The sequence below is a fragment of the Coenobita brevimanus genome, chromosome 64, assembly GCF_032717465.1.
Source record: "Coenobita brevimanus isolate Jiangsu-jjx chromosome 64, ASM3271746v2, whole genome shotgun sequence".
In the NCBI taxonomy this organism is placed as follows: domain Eukaryota; kingdom Metazoa; phylum Arthropoda; class Malacostraca; order Decapoda; family Coenobitidae; genus Coenobita; species Coenobita brevimanus.
The window spans coordinates 10,340,310-10,367,269 of NC_137017.1; the positions used below are offsets into that span (position 1 = coordinate 10,340,310).

Here is a 26,960-nt window from a genome sequence, read left to right on the forward strand (position 1 = left end):
GTCTGTAAATGCCCACGTTGCTCAGAGGCAAGGTGAAGATCCTTTGTTTGGCTCAGTGGTATCGTGCACGTGTTTGGAGCGTGAGGGTCTGAGAGTGTGATTAATTTGTTAAGTTCCGTTGTTTCGGTTATTAAAAAGCATGCCAGAATGAAGATTCTTGGCCAGATCTCAGTATCTCACTGGAGGAGAGGAACCATTATTAGTCCTCAGTAAAAGTGTTGGAGTTCAGATTCAGGACCATGTACCAGACTTTGTGTGTGTGTGTGTGTGTGTGTGTGTGTGTGTGTGTGTGTGTGTGTGTGTGTGTGTGTGTGTCCGACACTGGGCAAAGGCTTCAGGGCCTATCCAAAGGCCCAGTAGTCCTAGTCCTACACACCTCCACATATCACCACTTCGACGCTAGCTAGCACCCACCATCCATATTGAATACATGCTAGGATTGTCTCATACGGGACTGGTGTACTGGTATTAGCAGGGGTATCTTTACGACATGTCGGCGGGTTTTCTGGTACGGGTTCGGGGCGAATCCACTGAGCCCTATAATATGGAGAGGGCAGAATCTTTCTCATGGGTAGGACCACGTAGTTTGTGTAACAGCCGCCAGGGGCCCAGGGTGGCGCTGATGTTGTTTATCTACATCACCGACGCCCACGTCTTTTGAAATCAGCGGATGAATCTGGAAAATATAGTGTCATGGCCCACTGCTTAGCTTATGTAAGCAACAGCGAAACAGAAACAGCAAGCTAAGAACAGTGATCCAACTGTATTTCCATGGTGGGAGCGACGATTGATGATGTTTAAATGTGGCGGCCAAAGCTACATGCTCGCTGCGGAGGTAGCCTCTCCATATGATAAAGCTCATTGGGCGAATCCCTTCAGCAGCTTGCTCATGACCTGGAGACTGTGGCACACAAAGCATACCCTGGAGCAGCACCTAACCCGTTGGCTATTCATCTGAGGGGCCATTTCATTGGTCCGTTTGATAGTGCAGAGCTAGTAGAAAGTGCAAGTGTAGCGGGCACAACCAAGAAGCATGCAAGAAGCATTAGCCAGGGCTCTGGAATTTGTGTCCTACTTCATTTCCAGTCCATCCAGTCTGCAGGCAGATCGTAGTGCAGGATTCAAGGCGAGAAAGGGGCATGTACATGACACGGAGAAATTTGTGGAAGTTGCTGGTAATTGTGAGAAGTCGGGACATAGGAAAGAGGACTGTTACAAGCAGAAGAGAGATCAGGTGAAGATCAGTGGAGGTTACTGGTTCTGCGAAAAGCCAGAACGCAAAAAGGAAGATTGTTACAAATGGAAGAAGGAGCAAGAACAGAACAGTGCAAGTAAACCTGCATTGCAACAAAAGGGTGTCGAACATGTGGTGAGTTGGAACACTTCAGTTGATTGTCGAAAGAAGAAAAAGGAGGATAAAAAGAAGGCTGCAGAAAATAAGAAAGAAGCGGAAAAATTGTAAAGGCTGGTGTTAAGAGTAAATGTAAGTAAAACAAAAGTGATGGTATTGGCGGCGATACTATCAAAGAAGAGGGATGGTGGCCATGTGTGATTTGCCTTAAGGGCGTGGGAAGAAATTCCATCTTGTGCAGTGTTTGTGACAAGTGTGTGTGTTATGCAGCTTGTTCTGTGTCCCGACTTCTCAGGTTCAGTCACGGTACAGCGCTGGGTCCTTAATTCCTGACCGGGTCAGCACTAGCAAGGAAGGGAAACACAAACACCACGAGTAAACAAATACACTCATATATTAATAGAGAACAATTACACACACGACATTCTATGACCAGAGTCGAAATTACACAACGCCTTACACTGATATTGATCTCAATCACAGTTCACCTAGTTCAGCTTCTTTGTCTCACATCTGGGTTATTTCCTCACAGTATCACTGGCAATATTTCGCCAATATAGCTAGTATATCAACACAGACAGATTTACAGACAGCACAACCCAGTATACCCACAGGGACAGTTCTTAAGCCTAGGCGTTCGCGTGACGTACACGGGCCCTAGCTAATACATTATCTCCGCGTGACATGTACGGAATTCCCTAGCTAACTTACCCTCTATACACGCATCACACAGGCCGAGAATATACCGTAGGTCACACTAGGGAAGTGGGGAAGGGGGGAGAGAGGGGCTCAGTGAGGATGGAGAGGGTCTCTCTGTCCATCTTGAGTACCTCTTCCCCTTAACCTACCCAACTGCGACATCGCAGGAATGAGTCACGACCTCACCAGGATCGGGGTGGGACTGCTCCAGATACAGTCCCAAGCAACACCGTGGTAACGGCCATCGTATGTACCGGGGAGGGAGCGGCCACCATACGCCCCTCAGTTGCTTCTCCCTTGTAGCTCCGCGGTAACGGCCACCATACTTACCGGGGAGAGAGTGGCCACCGTACGCACCTCAGCTACAGCCACATCTGGAGACCACCTTGGTGTGCTAGCTATTGAGCACACACCAACAGGCGAAGGCATGAGGAATGGACCGCAACAACAGCCACTGTACGTGTCGGGGAGGGAACGGCCACCGTACGTCCCTCATTCACCTCCTCCTCCTCCTACGGGAGTAGCTCCGCGGTAACGGCCACCGCATGTACCGGGGATGGAGTGACCACGGTACGCCCCTCAACTACTTCCTGTTGGGCAGGCAGAGCCACGACAACGGCCACCATACGTGTCGGGGAGGGAATGGCCACCGTACATCCTTCATCTGCGTCTTCCTCCTTTGGGAGCAGCTTCGCGGTAATGGCCACCGTACGTACCGGGGAAGGAACGGCCACCATACATCCTTCTGCTGCTGCCCTTAGAGACTGTGGAACCGCAACAACGGCCACCGTATGTGTTGGGGAAGAGATGGCCACCGTATGCCCTTCGTCTGCAGTCTTGAGGGTTCTCCCGGAGAGGAAGGTCCCTTGCGCGGCCGGCTCACTACCTCTTGGCTGCGTGGGATGCCCTTTGTTCTCTCCCTCCAGGTGTGGTTCCCCGGAGGTTCTGCCATTCCAGGAGAGTTGGCAAGGTCCTGTTCCTGCCCTGCAGCCTGTCCCAGGACGACGCCAACCCCTGACGGATGCCCCACAGAAGAGGTGCCACAGTCTGTTCCTGACGGTGCCCCACTCTGTAGGCGACCGCAGCACCAGGCCTCCCAGGGCCAGCCTGCGGACCCAAAGGCGGGACCGCTCAGGCCCCACTCCCCATCGGTCCTCCGCCCAGAGTAAGAGGCAGCAGGCCCGACTCCTGAAGCTGTTTGGCCTCAGTCCCGAGGGCCATCTATCAGGTCGAGGCCCCCAGACGGAAGGGCCTCCCTGCACCCCAGCTACGAAACACGCCCGGGCAGTGATGCCCCCGAGAGCTGTTCATTGCCTTCTACAGGAGAGCTCTCCCGAGGGACCCCCTCCCACGCCCGGGCGTCACCTCTGCTAACCCCAGGAATAACCAGTCCAGTGACGACATCTCCCACCTCTCGAGTCGTGTTAGAGACTTAGCAAATGTGACAGTAGTGAATGTGACAGTAAAGCAGAAACAGTATATTAGAAAGTGACATTAAAGCAGAAACAGTATATTAGAAAGTGACATTAAAGCAGAAACAATATATTAGAAAGCGACGGTCAATGCATATGAACATAAAGGCAGAAACCAATGGTCAGTGAATACGAATAGCGAGACGAATGTGATATACCATGGTACTGTGTCTATACCCAAGCCCTACGGAATTAGGGAAATGGCGGTCCGAGACTAACTAAGACCAGGCAATAAAGACAGAATCAGTAAACAGCGTCTTCGCGGCTATGTGACATTCCCGCGGCCGCGACTCGGGTACAGACGTTGCGCCCTTGTGATATGTACAGTAATACTGACCAACCTGACACTTCACTCCATCTACATGTAGTGCATCCTGACGAGTGTACTAAATGACAACTGTGCCTTAACTCTAACACCAACATTGTGCCCTAGTGACCTGTAATATCTGTGTATATTAATGATGTATTTTGCCCCCGACATCATTACTGTGCTTTTGGACACATTATACCCATAATAACAACTCTGTCACCTTGTCCATTTTATATCCAGTATATCTTTGTTCTTGTACTGTAAGGAGTTCGAATTAAGACAACAGACGTGCTAAGGTATACTTCCGAGTTTTTATGCCCTGTTCCTTTGTGAGTGCTTTACTTCCGGTCTAGAAAGAGGACCTCGCTCAGTCGCGGGCGTTTTTAGGACGAGAGGTTGGACTAAAAACACCCAGCATAACATGTACAGCCTCGCGTGGGACTATTTCCGGACTCATCGGATCGGCTAATTTCAAAAGGCGCGGAAGTCAGGCGAGGTACTTAAACATGGCTGGCACTACACCAGCGCCGCCCTGTCGGCGGACACGCAAACTACGCGGCGCTCCCTATGAAAAAGCCCCTTCATATTATCGAGTTCAGTGGCACTGCTGCCCACTCCCGGATCCTGCGGGCTCCCGGCTGCGGCTGCACTGTGTATACCTTTATAACAATTAGTATTTCAGTCAATCTACGGTGCCACTAAACTTAATACATGCAGGTTTTGGCTGATATTCATAAACTTCCTTTAACTTAATTTTGCGTACGATTGCCTGTATTAACCCTTTACTTATGCAGATACCGAACACTTTACGGTCAAACTATGGTGAATAATGTGAAAAATACACAATAGATGTAGTATCTACCAACAAGTGACTGCAATGGAAACTTCACACCTTGTTTTGTTGTACAGGTTCTCTGTATTTATCGTAAAATCGGCCAAGATCTTTCATAAAAACCAACCTGGTAGTTGCCAATAAGAGGTTTAACCAGTAGACCGAAACCTAACCACAGTATTTTCCTCTATCGGGAGTATTTTTACGAGTCGCTGCCAAATTTTAGCCACTTTAGTTTTTTTGTATGAGCTATTTTAATCAGATAACTGATATTCGTGCTTAGCGATTGTAAATAGGCAACTTTAATCTCTGTTGCCCAGAGCGTCAAATTGGCAACCTAGCCCACGCTCCTACCCGACGTCCTCTCTCACATGAACTTCATTGTGCCTCTTGCAGTTTGGTTGGTTGATGGTGGTGTCCTTCGTCCTCCTTTCACTGTCCTTGTGTGAGAGTATTTCAAAGCAGTTAGGGATCATGCTGTGACATTCACTTTTTTATTACACAGCTATTAAATGTTATTAGGTTAATCCTGTGAGAATCCTACCGAAAAGTGGGCAAGTGATGACATTTGAGAATGTTGACTTGGCGGTGAAGGCCAGCCGCCTAACAGGCTAAAGTTATGAGTTTAACTGCAAGAGTGCATAACGGTAACAACTGCAGACAATATCGGTCTCGAAGCTAGGTAAGTAGTAGTTGATTTTTGGCAATCTAAGTTAAGAGTTACTCTAGCTATCTGCTAAGACATTTAGCTGGAAACATTTATCTTAAAAACTTTCATATTTACAAACTGTGAGTGCGAGAATGTTGTGTGGAAGAGAATAAATTTAAAGTGGGGTTCTGTTGCCAACGAGGAGTATAGTTTCATAGTTTTTCGATTATTCTTCCAGTTTACACTCTATTGCACTGGCATTACCTCAGCCATAAATGATAAACACTTGGAAAATCGTGTGATGTTGAGAGAGAGAGAGAGAGAGAAGCAGTTACGAAATTTGTGAGACATGAGTGAGCGATAAGTGATGGTTGGGTAGGTTTCGTAGCACCTCTTCCTCGGAATCAATTATTTTGCTCATAACGCAGACATTCTCTTGCGTATTATGTCGTTGTATTGTCGTGGTTGTTTACCTCATCAACATAATAAGGGTGTACCAAGATTAATCTGCAGAATTGCCAAGGAAGAAGCTCTACAACCCCTTACTCCTGTATGTAATAAATCTTACGAATGCCTCTGTAATTTATAACATACGGAGTTATGCTAGGTGTTTTTAGGGCGGCTTCCCGTCGTAGAAACGCCTGGCTTATAGTTGGGTCTTTTGTAGACCGGGGTAGAACACAAACAAAAGAGGAACAGGGCATAAAAACTCTGGGCAACAACCTACACGTATATTCACAAATTATTAGTTACAGGAACAGGCAGGCAATCGCACAATATTTGTCACATCAGTTCATAGGCTGCTGATCTGGTTGAGCGTATCTCGCAGGATACGCGATAGACACAATAGGTATTATATCAGAGTGAGTGAGTGTGGCAACAGTTCACTGTCTCTGTTCTAGTTCCTTATGGTTAGAGGTGGGAGTTCAGGTCTGGATATTCCACTGTACACAGTTTCTTACTGTAGTGGCTCGTGGTTCATTGATTCACTGTTTTGCACTCGTTCTAGGACTCTTACCGAGTGTGGGTATGATCACGGGGGGGGGGGTTCACAACAGGTTGCACAATCACAAGAGGGAGGGGGGAGAGGTCAGGTATGGCTTGTCACTGTTACACTGGATGGGAGTTTTCGTTTTGGCACTGTAGTTCACTTTGTCATACACACTGGGACACTTATTCTTGGGCAAGGGCGGGAGTAATCTCCATCCGCGGAGTGCGGTTGGGCGTGGTGAGAGGTCCCTCGTGCTGGGGGCTGTGAGTGGGGCCCACAGGACACGGGACAAACGGCCTCTCCAGGCATTCCCGTATGTGCCTGGTGGGAGAGCGGCGTTGCTTGGGCCGGGAGTTGGGGAGGCCTCGCCCCGGAGTGCTGTCGAGATCCCGGAGGCTGTGGTCCCCTTCCTGGTGCTTCGCCATCAGGGCGGGGCTGCGGCGTCTTGCCGGGCAGGAGTCCATCAGGGGCAGGTCTTCCTCGGGTACCGGTTGCAGAGAGAACAGCCCCGGGGACAACACAGGGCCTCACCACCAGTCCTCTAGCGGAGAACTTTCCATCTGGGGACTGCCACATTCACTCTGCTGCAGCTGGAGGGAGAAGGGCGTTGCGAAGTCACAGGGGACGAAGGGCTTTGGTAGCTTCCCTCCCCAGCATGGCTGGAGGCCGTCGCTGGGGCCCGACTTCCTGACGGGACCGCAGACAGGGCGCGGCTGGAGGCCGTCGCCTGAATCCCATGTAAAGGGTGATGTGTGGGCATGGAGCGGCTGGAGGCCGTCGCCGGTGTCGTGCCCTCCGTGACTACTGCAGATGGAAAGAGGACGTACCCTTTTTTCCCCACTGGCTCTGCAGGTGGAGTGGGTGGTCCAGGTGGAGCAGCTGGAGGCCGTCTCTGGGGCGCTGTATGGAGTGTAAGGTTCAGCTCCACCCCGATCCTGATGCAGGCCGGGCTGGTGAGAGGGTAATGTGCCCGGGCTGAGGTGTTCATGTCGGGCCGGTTCCAGGGAGTAGGGGTGCGTGGCTACTAGGGACTTGCGCCCATATAGCACGAACGTCCCGCTCACTCCTACTAACCCTCCGTTGTCGCCTCCTGGGGGTGTCGTGCTGCTGCTGGATGTCGTTATTTCATAGTGGAACTGTTATGCTAGGCGTATTTAGGTCGGCTTCCTGCTCTAAGAATGCCTAGGATGCAGCTGGGTTCCCTTTCTAGACCGGAGCTTAGACACGGGATGAGAGGAACAGGGCACAAAAACACAGGGCGACAACCTTACACGTATATTGACAAATTCTCTGATGTGGAACAGGCAGACAATACACACGATATGCTAAACAAGAGTTAATACACAGGCTGAGAGATGGGTTTCGAGTATCACGCAGGGTACTAGATAGGCAGTGGGCTTAGTCTGAGTACAGAGGCAATACACAGTTTTTAGTCCTTGTGCGTGAGGCTCGTTTCAAAGTGAGAGCGTGAAATATGGGCTTTGCTGTGCACGGGATAGTTCGAGAGTCCTAGACGTGGCACTGACTCTTTTTCTAGATTTATGACACACACACACACACACACACACACACACACACACATATATATGTATATATATATATATATATATATAATCACTGGATTTACACCAAGTGGGTATGCATTGTCACAGAGTTCTTATGATGACACCGAGTTTTGCCTCTCATTCTGCATCAGGTGGATGTGCACTGTCACGAATGCCCATTATCATTACATTGGATTTCACTTTTACTTGCACACTGCATAGTCTCAGCCTCTCACTTGCTCTCTGTGGAAACTATGCATCATAATCACTGATCAGGCAAAGGGGAAGGGGGAAGGCCTGGGGACTCACAGTGGTCGGCCTGGAGTAGTTGGAGCCCCTTCGGGAGTCCTTTCATCCCATGGCCACGGGACAACTCGCAGGGGTGTCGTCTCTCGTCGAGGGCTCGGGCTGGGCATGGTGAAGGGCCCCTCACTGTTGGGGCTGGGGACCGGGGTCCGGCCCTCAGGGCTGGGTCTGAGCAGGTTCTGGAGGTGCTCCCTTAGGCACCTGGTGTAGGAAGGGTGTCGCCTTCGTCGGGGAGGGGAGAGTTCTCGCCCCTGAGTCCTGGGGCCGCCCTCAAAGGCCCATCGGCTGTGGTCTCCTTCCTGCTGCGCCGCCATCAGGGTGGGGCTGTGGCGTCGCTCCCGGCAGGGGTCCGTCAGGTGGAGGTCCTCCTTGGGGGCCATCTGGATGGAGAATAACCCTGGGGATAATACCGGGCCTCTCCACCAGTCCTCAGTGCAGAGGTCCTCCTCCTGGAGGTTGCCTCGGTCTGGGTGGATAGGGGTGCAGCTTGTTCTCCCGCCATCAGGCAGGACCGATTGCAGGTCACCCTCACATTGCAGAGTCACGGGGCGAGGGACTTTTGCTTCCCTCCCCAGCGTGGGTATCAGCTGTCGCCAAGTTCCCTTGGGCAACAGACGGAGGGCGGCTACAGGCCGTCCCCTCGCTGTCGGTGCAGCTTTCGGCCGACACCAGGGCCCGACTCCCCGACAAGACCGCAGACGAAGCGTGGCTGCAGGCCGTTGCTTGACTGCGGGCGTGGCTACAGGCCATCGCCAAAGTCCCATATGGAGGGCAACGTGTAGATGAGGAGCAGGTATCGGCTGTCTCCTGCCTACTGGCATGGCTATAGGCCGTCACTGGTGTCATGCCCTCCAAGGCAACGGCAGAAGGAGAGGGGGTGTACTGTTCTCTCCCCATGTGCGTCTTTCGGCCATCACGGGCTCTGCAGGTGGGTTGAACAGCACCTGTTGGAGCAGCTACAGGCCGTCTCCTCTTTTGGGGGACGGCTATAGTCCGTTGCCTCTTTTGTGTGTGGCTATTTGCCATCGCCTTTTTATCGGTGCGGCTATCAGCCGTCTCCTTATTATTAGAGCTGCAATGGGCTGTCTCTAGGGTTGCGCGGCTATCGGCCATCACTGGGGTGCTGCTTGGAGCTGGTTTTTCAGCTCCACCCCGATCCTGGCGAGGGCTAGCTCACCCGAAAGGTAGTGCACTCGGACTGGGGTGGTCGCGGCCGGTGCACTCCGGGGAATAGGAGCGTGCTGCCCAGGAGGACTTATGTTCTTATTGAATGGACATGGCGCTCACACCATCTACCCCTCCATAGTCTCCTCCTGGGGATGTAGATGTGCCCTGTGTTGCCACGGCCAGTATTTCGGTAACTTATTTTTATCATTGGGCATGTGGCTATACCCAGATGTATAAACCACGGTGTGGCCACCCACCACCTTCTTTTGTTTTATAAGCACTCTGTACTTTTACATTTCAGTTCAGTTCAGGCCTCCTTGCCACTTAACATTGCCAGTCATCCCCCATCTGTCACTTTATAGCCTAGGTATGTGGTAGTTTATTCCATATGTTAATTTTTGTTGTGAACAATAATAGTCTCGCTTGTCTCAGCATAATATGCATTAGCCAACAGATTTGCTCATTTTGAGAAGGAGAGTGACTGAATATTTACCTTTTTCCGTACTGGTCGTGTCATTATCATTATTATTGATGGATTGAAATCTTTATTGCTGTAAATGTATACGAGGTACATCCTGTATACATGAGAAGGTGGTAGGTCGTGTCACACACCTTCAGCAAGTATACAGTCATTGGTTATAAATTCACGGGTGTATCCACACGCCATCGACAGATAGGAGATATAGTATACAGTATGCCAGAAATTGTAAAGGAATTTTCTAAGATGATATTACTTAAGTACAGGATATAAACCTGAGATGGTTTACTGGAAGAAAAGGGCACTTTGTCTCCAGAATTTATATACTGTATTTACATAACCACTGTCCAGAGGCTACTACTGTTTTTGTTGGAGTAAGGGTGAGTAAAAGGTTGGGATGAGGGTAGGGTGAGTAAAAGATAGGGGCAAGGATAGGGTGAGTAAAAGGTACGGGTGAGGGTAGGGTGAGTACAGGATAAGGGTGAGTGAGGGGTAGGGGTGAGGACAGGGTGAGAAAGGGATAGGGGTGAGGGCAGAGTGAGTGAGGGGTAGGGGTGAGCACAGGGTGAGTGGAGGTTGGGGGTGAAGGCAAGGTAAGTGAAGGTTAAGGGTGAGGGCAGAGTGAATGAAAGGTGAGGGTCAGGGCAGGGTGAGTCAGGGTTGAGGGTGAGGGAAGAGTGAGTCGTGGTTGGGGGTCAGTACAGGTGAGTCGGTTGACGATGAGGGTTAGGGGGCGAAGTCAGTGTGAGTGAGGGAAAGGGATGAGGGCAGGGTGAGTGAGGGAAAGGGATGAGGGCAGGGTGAGTGAGGGAAAGGGATGAGGGCAGGGTGAGTGAGGGAAAGGGATGAGGGCAGGGTGAGTGAGGGAAAGGGATGAGGGCAGGGTGAGTGAGGGAAAGGGATGAGGGCAGGGTGAGTGAGGAAAAGGGATGAAGGCAGTGTGAGTGAGGGAAAGGGATGAGGGCAGGGTGAGTGTGGGAGAGGGGTGAGGGCAGGGTGAGTGAGGGAAAGGGGTGAGGGCAGGGTGAATAAGGAAAAAAGGTGAGTGAGGGAAAGGGATGAGGGCAGGGTGAGTGAGGGAAAAGGATAAGGGCAGGGTGAGTGAGGGAAAGAGGTGAGGGCAGGTTAAGTAAGGGAAAGGGATGAGGGCAGGGTGAGTGAGGGAAAGGGGTGAGGGCAGGGTGAGTGAAGGAAAGGGGTGAGGGCAGGGTGAGTGAGGGAAAGGGATGAGGGCAGGGTGGGTGAGGGAAAGTGGTGAGGGCAGGGTGAGTGAGGGAAAAGGGCAAGGGCAGGGTGAGTGTGAGAAAGGGGTGAGGGCAGTGTGAGTAAAGGATTAGGGGTGAGGGCAGTGTGAGTAAAGGATTAGGGGTGAGGGCAGGGTGAATGAGAAGAGGTGAGTTTGGGGTAGAGCTGGGAGCAGGGTGAGTGAGGGGAAGAGGTGAGTGTGGGTAGGTGCTAGAGTGGAATCAGTGAAGGGCAGGAGTGAGAGCAAGGTGAATACGGGATAGAGGTTAGGACAGGGTGAGTAATAAGTAGGGATGAGTGAAGACTGGATGTGTAAGAGGAAGAGCTAGGGGGGAGTGAGGGGTCAGTGAAGGGTGAGATGTGAGATTAGGGTTAGTGAGAAGTAGGGCTGAGGCCAGGGTGAGTGAGGGATAGAGGTGAGTGAGAGGTAAGGGTAAGGCCAAGGTGTGTTAGGGGTAGGAGTATGAAAGGCAACATGAAAGACCGTGAATAAGATATAATGGGTTGGGTGAATAAGGAAAGGGTGAAATGGGAAGAGGTGAGTTAAAAGGCAGCAGGTAGGATAAGTCTCAAAGGCAGGGGGCAGAGTACTTGGGAAAGGAGTGACAGGGCAGGGATGAGTTAGAGGAAAGTGGGAAAGGTGAGTGAGAAAAAGGTAATAGGAGAGGGGGGTGAGGAAGAAAAAATGGGCAGTGTGAGAAAGGGATGAAAGAAGGCAGCAGGATACATGGAAGGATGGTGAGAAAAGGGTGACAGAGGAGGGGATGAGTTTAAAGACATCGAGAAGGATGAGCGAGAAAGGTGACAGGGAATGGGGTGAGTAAGAAAGGAATGACAAGGGTGAATTAAAAGACAGTAGGTAGGGTGAGTGAGATAGAGGTGATGGGGGAGATTATAGCAGGGTGGCAGGACAGGGCAGTGCTGTGCTGTAAGCTCATGTTACCCACTGTGGAATGGCAGGATATCTTCTTCCACTAGTTGACCTGCCCTAGCAAGTTCTTATGATCACCTCAGGACATAGCTAGTATCATTTTCCAACAGCAAACCCTTGTTATATGTTATCAGCCGGAGAAAGAGAGAGGGAGGGAGAACAGGAAGAAAGTAAGAAGGGGATATGGCAATTTTAGGTCAAATTTAGGTGAAGAGAGTATAGCACTTCACCCCATGTCTCTCTCCCAGCCTTTCTAATACAGTGCCTTTTTTATTGTTTATCCCCCAGTCCCGTGTGTGTGTGTGTGTGTGTGTGTGTCAGTGTGTTTATGTGGTCTGGGCCTGGAGTCACAAACAGACCTACAGTCATTTTCCAAATTTAAACCACCTTTTTTTGTGGAGGAGGGGGGAGGGACAAGGAAAGGAGAGTGCAGAATCCCTCCATAGGCCTATCTCATGTTCCTGAAAAAATAAACAACAAATAATGGGGGGAGGAAATTGTCATAGTTTATGTCTGCAGGAAGGACAAGAAAATGAGTGCAGAGTCCCAAGTTGAATAAAATTGTCTGATTTTAATAAGAATAAAACCGAAATGTCATCGTAGTGAAGGGATTAAAAGTAGTACCCAGGTAATTGGGTAATTTGTTTTGTGGTAGGTGGGGGCACTCACCATCCACTCACTCAATGTAGTGCTGCTCTCGGGTGTCTGCCCTGTCCTCTCCTCCATCCTTCTTTCCTTCCATCTTCTTCTGTCTTTCTTTCCTTCATTCTTTCCTCGTCCTTCTGCCTATGGGTGACTTTACACTCCCTCTGTCTTTCATTCATTCTTTCCTCTTTCTTCTGCCTATGGGTGACTCTACACTGAGTGACAAGGCAAATGGTTTCCTGTACACCAGGAATCTACTTACTATGCTGGGTGGTAACCATATAACCAAATTTTGGCACCTGGTGGTTTAGTGAGTAATTATTGTGCTTCAGTCGGATTGAGCCGGTGAAGATTTATATCCAAGGGGTGGTTGGGGTTTATTGCTCACTTAATGCCCCTCAGGGATGAGTGAGGTTGGTCACTCTCATCTTAAATGTCAGGACCAACTGCCTAGCCCCGGGCTTCTACGTTCCTCATGGAGCAACGTAGGATTGGATGATGGATGGATATGTTGAATTTTTGCTCATCAGGGGCATTGTGGACATGCTGCTAATATCTTCCCTCTATCAGTTTTGGGCATGCTTACCCAATTTTTGGGTGAGGAAAGAGATCACAGTGACTATGATGATGAGTACAAAATTATATGCTGTTGCAGGAGGGGAATGCAGTTATATGGTGGTCAGCAGTATAACGATGTGGCATCTCTTCCTGGCTATACAAGTGCCAGTCACTCTCTCCCTGTCTCCTGAAAGGAGATAAACTGCAGGAAATGATAAGCTTCACTCTAGAGTTGCAACAACAATAAAAACTACAACAATAATAACAATCTGTGCTCCACAGGGACAGTGTGGGCGGGATGGTGTGGCGTCTGAGGGCAGCTGTGTGGGTGATGGTGGCTGTCACACTTATCACCTGCCTTGTCTCCCTCAGGTGGTTCCTCTCACCCATACACACTGACCAGAAGTTCCTCATCACTCCTGCTACTGTTCTTGGTAATATTATTAATTACTGTAGCTGATAAGCAATATGATGTGCGTAATTGTAGATGGTTATGTTTAAGAGATGGAGTCAGGATTCAAGGACTTAAATGATGAGTGAAAGTGTTACCCATTTAACTGGGCATGCTGTTGAGTTCTCCTTGCTTTCTTTTATTTTTTTATTTTTCTCAGAACCCTACCTCACCCCATCCATGGGTGGGAAATGGGACCGGGATGATGGTGGTGATGAATAGTAAACTAGCTGTAGGATTACCAGTACTGGTGCTGGAGAGGAATTCTTCATGTCCTGGGACAGATATACCTAAATGGGCAGTTTCATTGCTTGGTCATACAAGTACAGTATCCCTCAACTCACACCCTATATCTTAAAGGGTTGTGGACTGTAAAAGAAAGGTACGGTAAGTTCAGTCTTCAGTACACTAGGTTCACATTCAGATGAACCTGGGGTCACAAGAACAACAAGACTAGCCTATTTACTGTATTGATACATGTTATGACTCATGCTTGTGTCCACTTCATGGATGTCTTTACTCAGTTTGTCTAAAAGTGTCAAAGAACTGTTTAAATCATATCATTATCATCATCGTGGGAGGTAAATGCCATGGGGTGCATAGGCTTACTCAACCCTCCGACTTCACCCAAGAAGGGGTCCCTTTGTACAGTCCTCCAGGTAGCGACTCCCCCCTCTCCCCACCACTCCAGTATATCTCGACATGAATGATCAAACTGCTCCAACCATGAGTTTTGTGGCCTTCCTCTTCATTTCCTCCAACCTGGGCTAACTCAGAGATCACCCTGTGTGCAGGGTCAACCTCAGGAAAATGGGCCATGTGCCCATACAACTGGACTTGATGCTGACATATTTGTGGGTAATAGGCCTCGATTCAGTCTTACAGAGTAGTCGCTCATTAGGTGCTCTGTTGCACCAGCGATATCCCATAGTCCTGCAAAGGCACTTAGTACCAAAGGAGTCAATCTGCCACTTCAAGTCACTGTTTAATATCCATGTCTCACAGTCATAGAGTATGACAGGGAGCACCAGTGCCTTGAAGATTCAAGTGTTCATCCTTCTAACTAGATAACAGCAATGCCAAATACTCGAGTTGAGTGAATTCATAACCCCATAGAACAGACCGATATGACAAGAACATTTGTTATGTACCACACTACCCCGTTAAGTGGATCTTTCCAAGACCTCCACATTCTCACCATGTGCTGGACAGACTCAACTGCTTCATTCAACAACCCACCAAATGCCTGGACCTTGGTCTTGACACAGGAGACCTTTAATCCCATTGGCTTCACATTCATGTGAAATTCCTTGAGGACACTCAGTAGTATCTCCAGCAACTCTGCTAGAATAACTGGGGTATCACCAATGACTCTGCTAAGATGACTGTGATATCTCCAGGGACTTTGTTAGGATAACTGCATCATCAGGAAAATCAAGGTCAGTAACCTTTAAATTGCCAGTTGATACTCCAGAGTGACTTCGACTCACAGCTTTGCCAAGTACCCATCTATGAGTGTGTTGAAAAGTGTAGGAGCAGGGACACATCTTTGTCCTATATCAGTACTTACCAGGAAAAAGTCACATGTTCCATACTTGACAACACTCTTGGTATTGGAATACCAAATCTGAATATCCCTGTAGGGATCCAGGGGAGTTGTAGGAGTTCCCATAATACCTCCTGATTTACTGAATCAAGCACCTTCATGAGGTCCACATAGCCTGCAGGCAGATCTTGTCGATACTCAAGGTGGCATTTTGTGAGAACTTGAAGGGTTAGGATTAGGATGCAGTTAACTGTAGACTTCCTGATTGTGAATCTGGATTTCTCTGATCTCCAGAACTTTAGCAGATGTCCAGATATGCATCAGTAGAATTTGAGCAATATCCTTGCCTAGTACTTTGTGCACTGTAATACCACAGTAGTTACTACAGTTGCACTGGTCTCCTTTCCCTTTCCAGATAGGGGTGACCAGACCCCTTGTCCAGTCAGAAGGAATGATACCAGTCGCCAAATGGCTCTTTGGCTGCATGTAATGCTCAACCAACTTTAGTTCTGTTAGGATTCCACAAATGCCAGCTGCTATATCACTTTTCAACCTATCCACTACCTTCCTAATTTCCTCTCGAGAAAGCACAATAGCATCAGTTGGTGGGAAACTAGTCAGTGGTTATGCGCCAGGCAATGGAAGTTCTCCACTGGGAGGTTCAGCCATAAATAGCTGCTCAAAGTACTCAGCCCTATGAGCCCTACACTCACTCATCCCCAACATGAGCTCATCTGCTGTCCATACAGAGTTAACCTGAGGGGCCAATTGGGGGTGGAGCTTCTTCAGGGCTTGGTTAGCAGGTCGAAGGTCACTCATGGAAAACAGTCTTCCACCTTCTCATTGATTTCCCTAATATTCCTTTCTTTGTGAGGTGATGGATGGAATATCTCAGATTAGTTGTATGCTGATGATGCAGTACTGCTTGCAAATACCAGACAAGAACTTGGTAGGCTAGTGCAGAGTTTTGCTGATGTCTGTGAGTGTCGTGCCGTGAGAGTAAATGTAGAAAAGAGTAAAGTGATGGTTACTGGGAGAGAAGGTGACTCCCAGTGTAATGTTGCAGTGAATGAAGAGAGACTGGAATTGGTGAGAGTTCAAATACCTGGGTACAGTGATAGAAAAGAGAGGAAAATGTACTGTACAAAAGAAGTGGAAAGTAGAGTGACATAAGGAAGAAAAGTAGCTGGTGCAATGAAGGCCTTGATAAGAAGCAGAGGCTTGAGTGTTGCAGCTGCGTGAGACTTGCATGAAGGAGTGTCAGTGCGAACTTTATCATATGGATGTGAGACTATGGTGTGGCATGAAAATTAAAAGTCAAGAGTAAGAACAGTGGAGATGGGACTACTAAGAAATGTATATGGAGAGCAGAGAGTGGATAGGATATGAAATACAGTAATCCCTTTAAGACCTGGACACCCTAAGTCCCGAACATTTTGGGCTTGGGTCCATTAGTCCAAGTTTTGGATTATTCCCCAAGATATCTGGACATCTGGGACACCAAAAATGGCCAAAAAAAATGGTCCAAATGGAAAAAAAGCCTATATGTGTTCATCCCTACTCTAACTTTGCCGTGCGGCGACGAACAGCTGTGTTTTGGCGCTTGCTTCCGGCGACGTCCACTAGAGCGCCCCTGTATCTTCCCCATTTCCCGCTTACCTACCGTCATGATTGCATGCTCGTCGCCATGGCTGCCCACATGCTCGCTTTTGTGAATAAACAGTGAATAAACTGCAATACCTTGCCACAAGACCACATGGGAATTTACGGTGTTGTGCAGTGTTAAGAAATTAGAATTCAGAGTGCAAAGGATTAAGTGCAAAGTGCAACACTGGCATGTTGCAACTGGCATGGCACTAGTAAGAACAGACTGAAGTGTTAAACAGTTATAATTCACAGTGCAAAGGATTAAGTGCAGCACAACTCTGGATTACTGTACGTGCTTCAAGTGCACCTTCACCACTGTCAGAGCCCTAGAGGAGGCGGGTTAATCTTCACAACAGCCACAGACATGTCATAAGTACCCTGTACACTGCTAAATATTTTCCTTACTCACTTCTGATTTCTCAATCTCTGGCTCCTTTTCATTTATTTTATGGTTTCCATCCCTTGTTTGTGTGAATAGGGTCTTAAATAGGTGCTGTGCATGTCTGGTGGGGAGTTATTTAGGTGGCTTTCAAAGTTGGATTGGGGTCTATAAGTACCTGTCCAGGGGCATTTTTCCCAAGTCCCAGACAAGACCAAGTCCCGGACATTGCTTGGGTTCTATTACGTTGGATCTTGGAGGGATTACTGTAATGTGATTCGTGAAAGATGTGGTGTGAGGAAGTCTATGGACATCAGAATCGAAAAGAGTGTACCGAGATGGTATGGTCATGTGGAGAGAATGGATAGCAATAGAGTGCTGAAAAAGGTATACTCGTATCTGAGCGAATTTGAAGGAGGGAAGAGGCGAGGTAGGCCAAGGAGAAGATGAAGAGATATGGTGGATGAGTGTGTGAGGAAGAGTGGTTTGGAAGTCTGTGAGGCTAGGGAACTGACAAGAGATCAAGCTGGCTGGATGAATGTTGTGAGGAGCAGTGCATGAGCAGGGATTTGGCACCTCATTTTAACGAGGCAGCATCCGGATTGAATTTGTTAGATATGTTTATGTGAAGCTACAGAACGTGGTGAATGTTTTTGGTGTATCTGATAGAGCCAGGATTCTGGGGGCTTAAGTGATGAGTGAATGGAAGCATGGCCCATTGGATTGGGCAAATTTGGGCTGTTGGACGTTGCTACTCCTCACCCTGCCTTAGGGTAGGAATAGGTCCAGATGATGATGATGGTGATATAGATATACAGTATATAGATATATAATAATAATAATAATAATAATAATAATAATAATAACTCTGTTGGATGACTAGTAATACAGTAACTATCGGAATAATGACTCGGATACGTTTATGTGAAGCTACAGAACGTGGTGAATGTTTTTGACTTATCATGTGGAGCCAGGATTCTGGGGGCTGAATGGAAGTGTGGCCCATTGGATCGGGCAAATTTGGGCTGTCTGGACGTTTCTATTCCTCACCCTGCCATAGGGTGGGAAAGGAGGTCCAGATGATGATGATGATGATGATGACCTCTCTGTCCCTTCTCAGCAAAAATCATGCATGTCGAGACAGAAATCTGAGCAGCTCCTGATCCCCACCCAGTTTGGCAGTGTGACTATCCTTGGTTGTGGCTAGTGTCTCTGGTGAGACAAAGTCCCTCCTTGATCTTGGGCACGCTGTGAACTCGTCAGCTACTTTCAGGGTAGTACTGGTATGTTCTAAAGGTTTTCCTTCGTTCATCAGGGTCTTCAGTAGTACTGAGTACATCAAGCAGATTTGAGATTGTCAGTGCATACTCATAAGCACACTTCTGATCCCTGGGTTTCTGAAGATGGAACTGTTGTAAGTAGCATCTTTAGTTTCTTTTGGTTTTGATTTATAGCCTTAGAGTGGTAACAACAGGACTGTGATCAGTAGCAAAGAACTGTGGACTCCTAAAAGCTGTGCAGTTCTGAAGGATCCTCTATTAAGTATTAACATGGATATGGTCAGTCTCCTTTGCAGCCCCTCTGGTATTGGAATACCAAGTCCAACTGCGAAGATCTGGCCACTGGAACCAGGATCAAGCAGTTCTCAATGTATGGGAGTTTGTGAAATCCAAAAGGTAAGAACTGTTGGAATTCCTGGTTCCAGAGCCATGGGGACCTACATACTGTATTTCTCGAAGCCATCCCTGCCAGTGCCAGTAATCATACTGAAGTCACCAAGGACTAAGAGTGTATCCTGTGAGGGGCACAGTTCCACAACTGAGTCAAGATTAGCATAGAAAAGCTTCTTTTCAAGATCATTCATCTCAGTTGGAGCATACATGGCAGTAAGTGAGATGAAGACTAAGGAGTGCTTCAGCATCACCAGCATTATACATTTATCAACCAGAGTAACTCTTGAATGCGAGACAAAGCAAGCATCAATTCCCACAGCAACAACTCTAAGCAGGGCACCATCATTGCAGCAAGACCAGTAGTATGTATAACTATCGCGACTGATCTCACCAGGCCTGGGCCACCTCATTTCAGACAGTGCAGTTATGCCTACCTCCAATTACCTCTTCTGTCATGACAACAAAGGCAGCTGATCATCCTTTGGAAGGCTTAGAATGTTTCAAGTCCGCACTTGGAGTGCCTTCCAAAGGATAAACTGGTTCTATGGGTTCATGTGTCCTCTTTGCCACCGTGACGGCCATCAAAAACAGGATTTGGGCTAGAGGGCCCCTCTCCCCCCCCCATCATCCAGCTGTTGGGATCCTGTTGGCTTTACCCAACAACTACTGTAATTGGTACTACCATGACAGGGCCTCAAAGGCCCCATCAGACTGGCACTCAAGGAGGGACCCCCTGGCAAAACTGGGTCAGGGTCAGGCAACCTGCTGACCCTAATCCCTCTTGCTCCTCGTAACTTTCGTAAGTTGCATGAGATGAAAGCTTTTCCAGGGAAGGGACACAAACCCCACCCAAACCCGCCAAATCAGGGGAGGACTGACCACAGGTCTAAGGACATGGAATCCCATGCAAGGGCTATCCAGATTTAATTCAGTTTTCCCTCTCGCATGTTGACTACGAACCAAGGCTAACAAGCTCCACCCACCCTGCTGGATGGCAGTTGGCGTAAGTAGCTCATCCGCCCTCAGACAATTCTTGTTTTTAGTCCTGCAGGGTGTATAACCATCCTCCTCACTGACCCAGACCAGTGGGGTTGCCAGATTTGTCTCCAATGAACTGACCGTGAGACAGGTAGTACAGTACTGAATTACATGTTACCAGTAGCAGAGCTGTGTCTAACCTGACACTAGAATTTTTAAGATGCTGTATACTTAATAGTACAGTAATGTGTAAGTTTTAGGAGATATGAAGCTTTTCATAGTTGTATATTTTTCATGACAGTTAACATTTTTCCAGTACAGTACAGGTATAGGCCTGTGCCTCACCTAATCTTTCGGTGAGAAAGAGGTCATGATAATGAATGGTAATGAATATGGAGAATTACACATCTTAGTTACATGGCATAAGTCTCTCTCTCTCTCTCTCTTTAATATAGGTCCTGAAGAATCTGCACAGCAAACCCACATAACTAAGGAGATGCAGCGGCGAAGGACAGTGCTGGAGAGGGGATGCAGAGAGGGAGGGCATGGAGGCAGTGCTCTCACCTTTGACCTCACACAGCTCCTCCTCAGTAATCCCAGAATGCTCAGTAATTTGATTGTCGATGACAGACATAAAGTCTTGTATTGCTATGTTCCAAAGGTTTGTATCTGTACAGCTTTACTGAAGTATTTGGCAGCTTGAATATATAAATGTTATTTTGCGGTGTTGCATAATGTGTTTCATATAATGACATTTTAGTAAATACAGTGATTATATGCAGGACCTTACTCTGAGAAGTTAGCATGGCCTTTTTTAGACCTAGAAAGTCATTGCACGGTAGACTAGGTGCTGGTAAATGATATTTTTATAGCATATAGGCTGAGCTTATTATATTTACAGGAAAGTTGTGGGAGAAGTACCATACCTTAAGATGGTTTGGTCATGTGATGATGGAGCTGAAGAGAGTAACTAAGAGAATATGAATGAGGTGGAGGGAGAAACCAAAGCTGATGTGGAGAGATGTGGTAGAGAGGTACAGGTACATGAGTGAAGGTGATGTTAGTTGGAGAAAGGGCAACCAGATGGCAAAGGACAGAATTACATGCTATAGGTTCAATTTTGGCATCCTTTTGTGGGATTAAGGTATTGACTGAAAAATATGTACAGTAGATTAATACATAAATAGATAGATGGATAGACAGAGAACTAAAGTTAACTATTCATTTCACTTTGCTTGGAGCTGAAAATGTCCTTTTATCCTGAACCAGGTTGCATGCACAAACTGGAAGAGGATGATGCTGATGCTGACAGGACGAACAAACTATACAGATCCTCTGTCCATTCCTTCTGACAGTGTTCATCGAAAAAATGTCTTTCTTAAGCTGAGTGATCTTGAGGCAAGTAGCTAACTGACTGGTATACTCATGTTATACTGTCTTCACTTTAGCCTGGCCTAAATTTGCTGTCTTTCGATCTTCAGTGCAGAGTTGTAACAATAGATGAATGCCAGAATATGATGCTATAATGCATTTTGTATGTTCTGATGAAGATTCTTAACTCTTCTTAGCTCAAATAATGGCCAGATGTAGTCAAACTTAACTCCTAAAGACTTATGCCGCACGATCGTGCTTTTGTGTAATTTGAAACGCCAGCCTATCTCGCACGATGGATAAAGACACACAAACAACTGGGGGAGGGTAACTCCGCCCCTTTGGTGACGTATATGGGATCAGACCAATGAGAGCTAGAGTGTCTGGGGTGGTATGGCGTGATTGGCCCCCTAAGGTGGGGGAAAAGGAACCCCCCGTCACCACCATCACTTTATCTCCCCCAGCCCCATTGCATCATCTCCACATTATCCCCTTCAAACCAACTGTACCCCAACATACCCCCCACAGCAGTGTGTGCATAACAACCCTTCTCCCTTCTCCCTGCTCTCCCCTCCCACCTCCCCTATCCCTCCATCCTCCTTCCCCCTCCAGCCACACACACTTCACTTTTCGCTTGGCTTGTTTTGTTGCTATGGACGTATACCAGACTGACATTTCATGCCTAGGGAACACTTCACTTTGACATTAGTTACTGTATGTATATATAAATTATTTACTGTAAATAATGCATTTTCTGTACATTTTCTATTTTTGCCCATGGGGGGGATTGGTAACTTTTTTGCATCTTTGACAGGCAATTGTGCAATAACTATTTGGTCAATCTGGCTGAAACATACATTTTCAGGTGTGTAAATTCAGTCTCTTGAAATGTGGAAAAAAAATTTTTACCTTGGTGAAAGTAAAAAAATCTACCATGTTTTGCGGCTGGAGGGACAGACCTGCTGAGCAAATTGCGTACTTTAGGAGTTAATGGGTGAATTGGCTAGTAACCAAGGAGACTCATTTTATTCTCATAGCTAAAGCTCATAAAATTTCATAGAACCACTGATTAATATTCAAGTTATAAGAGTGGCCAAGGTCCATCAGGTTAAAACAAATCCACTACAGTATAGTCTCAAAGATATTGTATAGCACGGATATAGGGCTGTGATGTTATCCTGTTCTACCACTGAGCTATGCAAAATAAGCTGCAAAAGGAAAAAAAATATGGGGTTACAGTAGTTAGCATGACCAAATCATAATCAGCTTCCATAATAATTTATTTAGAGTATATTAGTACTTTAAGTTAGGTTACGTAGAATAGTTGGGATGAGAAAGGTCAGTTAGTTTAAGGAAAAAACATGGCATAATTTGAAAGATTTCTAAATTATTGAGAGAGAGGCTACTATCAGTCCTAGGAGGCATAGTACAGTACTACCATGAGAGTGACGACTGTCACTCTCAGACAGGGAACATTCATCCACAAGCGCACAGAGTCCAAGTTGAAACTTTCACATTGTTACCGATCTTAATGCATATGTTTGATTTCTTTTCCCTTAGCAGCTTCCAGCAATTGCTGAATGTAGTTTTGGCATTTGGTTTAGCTTCCAGTCTGCAGAAAACAACAGTCTCTTGGCTAACCTCATTATGGGAAGTCCTCAAGAGGAAGCATGGTATATGTGACTGGTTGTTTGTTGATTAATTTTAAATATTCTTATTCCAGCCTCACGATATTCACATGCGTCTCCACACCTACACCAAGTTCCTTTTTGTACGTCATCCCATAGAGCGAGTGCTGTCTGCCTTCAGAAACAAATTTGAGAAAAATTACACTTCATCTGCATATTTTAAGAAGCGCTTTGGTGTCAAGATCATGAAGAATTACCGCATTGGGGTCGATCCATCACAAGTGCCAGTCAGTGGACATGGTGTCAAGTTCTCAGAGTTTATTGCATACTTGATAGACACAAAAACAGACCAGTTTAATGAACACTGGGCACTCATGTCATCCATGTGTCACCCCTGTTCTGTCAGGTGAGCTTTATAGTGTATTTTTGTAATATGTTATTCTTTGAGCATTCAAATTCAGCTTTCTGAATGTGCAATACGGTAGTTTTATGTGAATGGATAGTTGTGTTATTTTGAGGTTTTCAGTGCAAGGGAATTCTTTAGTAAAACTGGTGCTTTTGAGAAGCAAAATATCAGCCATTATTTTTATTATTATTATTGGGAAAGCCCTCCAAATTGATAGAGTGTGTGGTGAAATGCTGAAGCATGGGGAAGAGATTGTAGTGGAATGGATATGGAAGATGTGCAGATTGGCCTGGGAAGAAGGTAGTCCCCATGGATTGGAAGTCAGGTATAATTATTCCCCTGTACAGATGAAAAGGGAAGAAGAAAGGTATTTGGTAAGTATGGGGACATATGCTGTCTTAGTGTAATAGGAAAAGTATATGATAGGATACTTATTGACAGTTAGGGAAATAAAAGAACTGGAGAACAGGGAGGTTTTAGGAAGGGAAGAGGTTGTGCAAATCAGATATTCATCCTAGGGTGTTTAGTGGAAAAGTTTCTAGAGAAGAGAAAGAAATTGTATGCTGCCTTCATGGATTTTGAGGAAGCATATGACCGAGTGGATAGACAAGGAATTTGGAAAATACAGAAAAATTTATGGAGTAAATGGGAAGCTGTTGTATGCTGTGAAGAGTATGTATGAGGGTGCTTGGACTGCAGTGTGTGTGGATGGTGAACTGAGTGAATTTTTCTGAACATTTGCTTGAAACAAAGATGTGTCGTGTCTCCATGGATGTTCAGTTTGTATATGGATGGAGTTAAAAAATGCGATATTAGGTAGGACAGTGGATGTCAAAGTGACCCTAATGAGAGAGTGGAGCATTTGGAAACTTCTTGTTCTGTTGTTTGGAATTTATATATTGTTAAATGAAGATGAAGGGACAGATTGACAAATGAGGAAGTGAAAGAGCATTGTGGTGTGGATGTGACAGACAGCGTTAGAAATACACTGAGGTGGTTTGGCAATGTGGATAGGATGGAGCATGAGAGACTAACTCCACATATATAATGTAAATACATACATACATACATACATCATCTAATTCTGTGTTGCCCCATGTGGAGCGTAGGAGCCCAGGGCTAGGCAAGGTGGTCCTGACATTTAAGATGAGAGTGACCAGCCTCACACATGCCTTAGTGGCATTACGTGAACAATAAACCCCAACCACCCATTGCATATAAACTTGCACCGGTACAATCCGATTGGAGTGCCATAGTTACCCACTAAACCACCGGGCGTGACAGTTTGGTTATATGGTTACCACCCAGCACAGGAAATGGTGTCCTGGTGTGCAGGAAACCATTTGGCCTGTTAATCACTGTAGAGTCACCCATAGACAAAAGAAAGAGGAAAGAAAAACAGAAGATGAAGGAAGGAAGAGAGGAAAGGGCAGTCATCCAAGAGCAGCACTACATTCAGTGTGTGAATGGTGAGTGCCCCCACCTACCTGTTACATGTATAATACACAGTACTAAATTGTTTTCCCTCATCTCTTGCAGATACAACTACATAGGCAAATATGAGACACTGGCAGAAGATTCTGAACACATCCTGAGGCAGGTTGGAGCCCCACCCACTCTTCATTTTCCTCCTGTCGTTCCATCAAAGACGGCTTCTTTTGTAGAACCGTATTTTGACACTCTTTCCCAGCAGCAGCAGCAAGCTCTTATAAATTTATATGAAGATGATTTCAGAATATTTGATTACCATTTTAGAACATTCATATAGTTGAGTGAAATCTGCTGCTGAATGATGCCATCCTGTGGTGTCACTGATATGGCTGGACAGCTCCCACTGCCTGGCCTTACAAATGACCATCAACTCCTTGTACTTCAGATGGAGGATGGAGGACTGGAGGAAAAGGGCAGCTTCAGCCAGCAGTGTGGCAGGTTCATGTTTCAGATGAGCCTGTGGCCACAACAACAAGGGTAATCCCATTTTTGTTTTACCAAAAATACTCCTTTAATGTGATGAAAGTGACCTGCTAATATAACATTATTTTAGACCTACGTAAGCCCATTCATATCTTAAAATACTGAGAATTTTCTGTGGGGTAAATACTGAATATTTCCTTTGGCATCTGCTGTGATTGTATGTACTGATTATTGTTAATATATGATGGAGGTATGAATGAACTAGGTACATCCCTTTTTCCCCCCCTAGGATTGCCATCTCCATCTTGAATGCTTAGTTAGAACAACTGGTTAAAACTAGAATATGATGCTAGTCATGAAGAAGTGTTATGGAAAGAATATTGAGTTGTACCACTGTCTTTCTGCCATTGAGGATGAGAATTTGGGACAAGTTAGTATAAAAGAACTACAGTACATTAGATGGATGGCTACTGTTGACCATGAAAGGTATTACCATGAGAGTGAAGTGTGACTACAAGATAGGTAATTAACCACACAGTTATAACTCTTAGACAGGAAACTTATCAACAAGTAAATAACATCAAAGAACCAAGCTGACACAGAGTTTTACAAATCTTTATTACAGTACGTTGTCAGAAATCTTTTTTCCCAACAGCTTCTAGCAATTGTTGGGAAGCAGTTAGCTGGTTTTGTTACTTGATTTAGTTTCCACTACATAGAAAATACTAACTGTAGCTACCATGATGAATTTCAACATGGAGATTTCTTAAGAGAAGCAAGGTGCCATATTTATCACTTTGATGTACATATATTCCTAAGAACTACCTTGTTAGGTAAAAATTTCTTTAAGTTAGGATTATGTGTTGTTCTGACAAGAAAAATGCTTTTCTTTAAAAAATCACTTTCATGGGTAGAGGTAAGTATAAAAATGTGTCTGATTCAGTTATTGTATGTCAGTACACCCCACCAACCAGGGGGGTTAGGTTCCTGAAAAACACTGTGGTTGGGAAAACTGTGGTTGGTGAAGTTAGCTTTATATGGGGAAAAACAGAGTAAAGGAAACCTTGGTTGAAAGTACTGTAAAAGGGATTTAGCATGAAAAAAGTGTACTAGTTTTGTGATCTTTATTATACAGTATTGCACTGTACCAAATGTAATCATAAACAAATAAAAAAAAGTATGATTGAAAATAATTTACTATACAACTTATTATTCTCTTGTACAAAGGAAAAGGGGAAAAAGAAGTTTGTGGTAATCATAGGTCATAGGGGCATTTGTCTTCTCAGTGTAATAGGAAAAGTATATGGTAGGATCCTTATTGACAGAGTTAGGGAAATAACAGAGGAATTAGTTGGAGAAGAACAGGGAGGCTTTAGGAGGGGATGAGGTTGTGTAGATCAGATATTCATTCTTAGATCTTTGGTGGAAAAGTTTCTAGAGAAGGGAAATAAGTTGTATGCAGCCTTCATGGATTTGGAGAAAGCATATGACAGGGTGGATAGACAAGGATTGTGGAAAGTATTAAGAATATATGGAGTAGATGGGAAGTTGCTGAATGCTGTGAAGAGTATGTATGATGGTGCTAAGGCTGCAGTGCGTGTGGATGGTGAAATGAGTGAATTTTTCTCTTTGAAGGTTGGGTTGAAACAGGGATGTGTCATGTCTCCATGGTTGTTCAATCTGTACATGGATGGGGTAATAAAAGAGGTACAAGGTAGGGAAGTGGATGTTGGAGTGACCCTGGTGAGAGAGGGTAGTGTTTGGAAACTCCCTGTACTGTTGTTTGCAG

At 46.2% G+C, this 26,960-nt stretch overlaps 1 protein-coding gene across 1 annotated transcript; it reads left to right on the forward strand.

Moving 5' to 3' along the window:
- Positions 1-20,328: 20,328 nt before the first annotated feature.
- Positions 20,329-25,648, forward strand: LOC145404591 (carbohydrate sulfotransferase 11-like). The gene is made up of 4 exons (XM_080276110.1): positions 20,329-20,513; positions 21,122-21,250; positions 22,947-23,257; positions 24,797-25,648. Exons 1-4 carry the CDS (start codon positions 20,349-20,351, stop codon positions 25,023-25,025), a joined length of 834 nt encoding a protein of 277 aa, XP_080132236.1. The 5' UTR covers positions 20,329-20,348; the 3' UTR covers positions 25,026-25,648.
- Positions 25,649-26,960: the final 1,312 nt, after the last annotated feature.

What these genes read in the sequence shown, in the direction of transcription:
- LOC145404591 (XM_080276110.1), top strand. Translation starts at nt 20,349, where the DNA reads ATGCAGCGGCGAAGGACAGTGCTGGAGAGGGGATGCAGAGAGGGAGGG. An exon ending in TGTATTGCTATGTTCCAAAG is followed by an intron (nt 20,514 to 21,121) that starts GTTTGTATCTGT and finishes ATCCTGAACCAG; the next exon opens with GTTGCATGCACAAACTGGAA. An exon ending in TTAAGCTGAGTGATCTTGAG is followed by an intron (nt 21,251 to 22,946) that starts GCAAGTAGCTAA and finishes TTCTTATTCCAG; the next exon opens with CCTCACGATATTCACATGCG.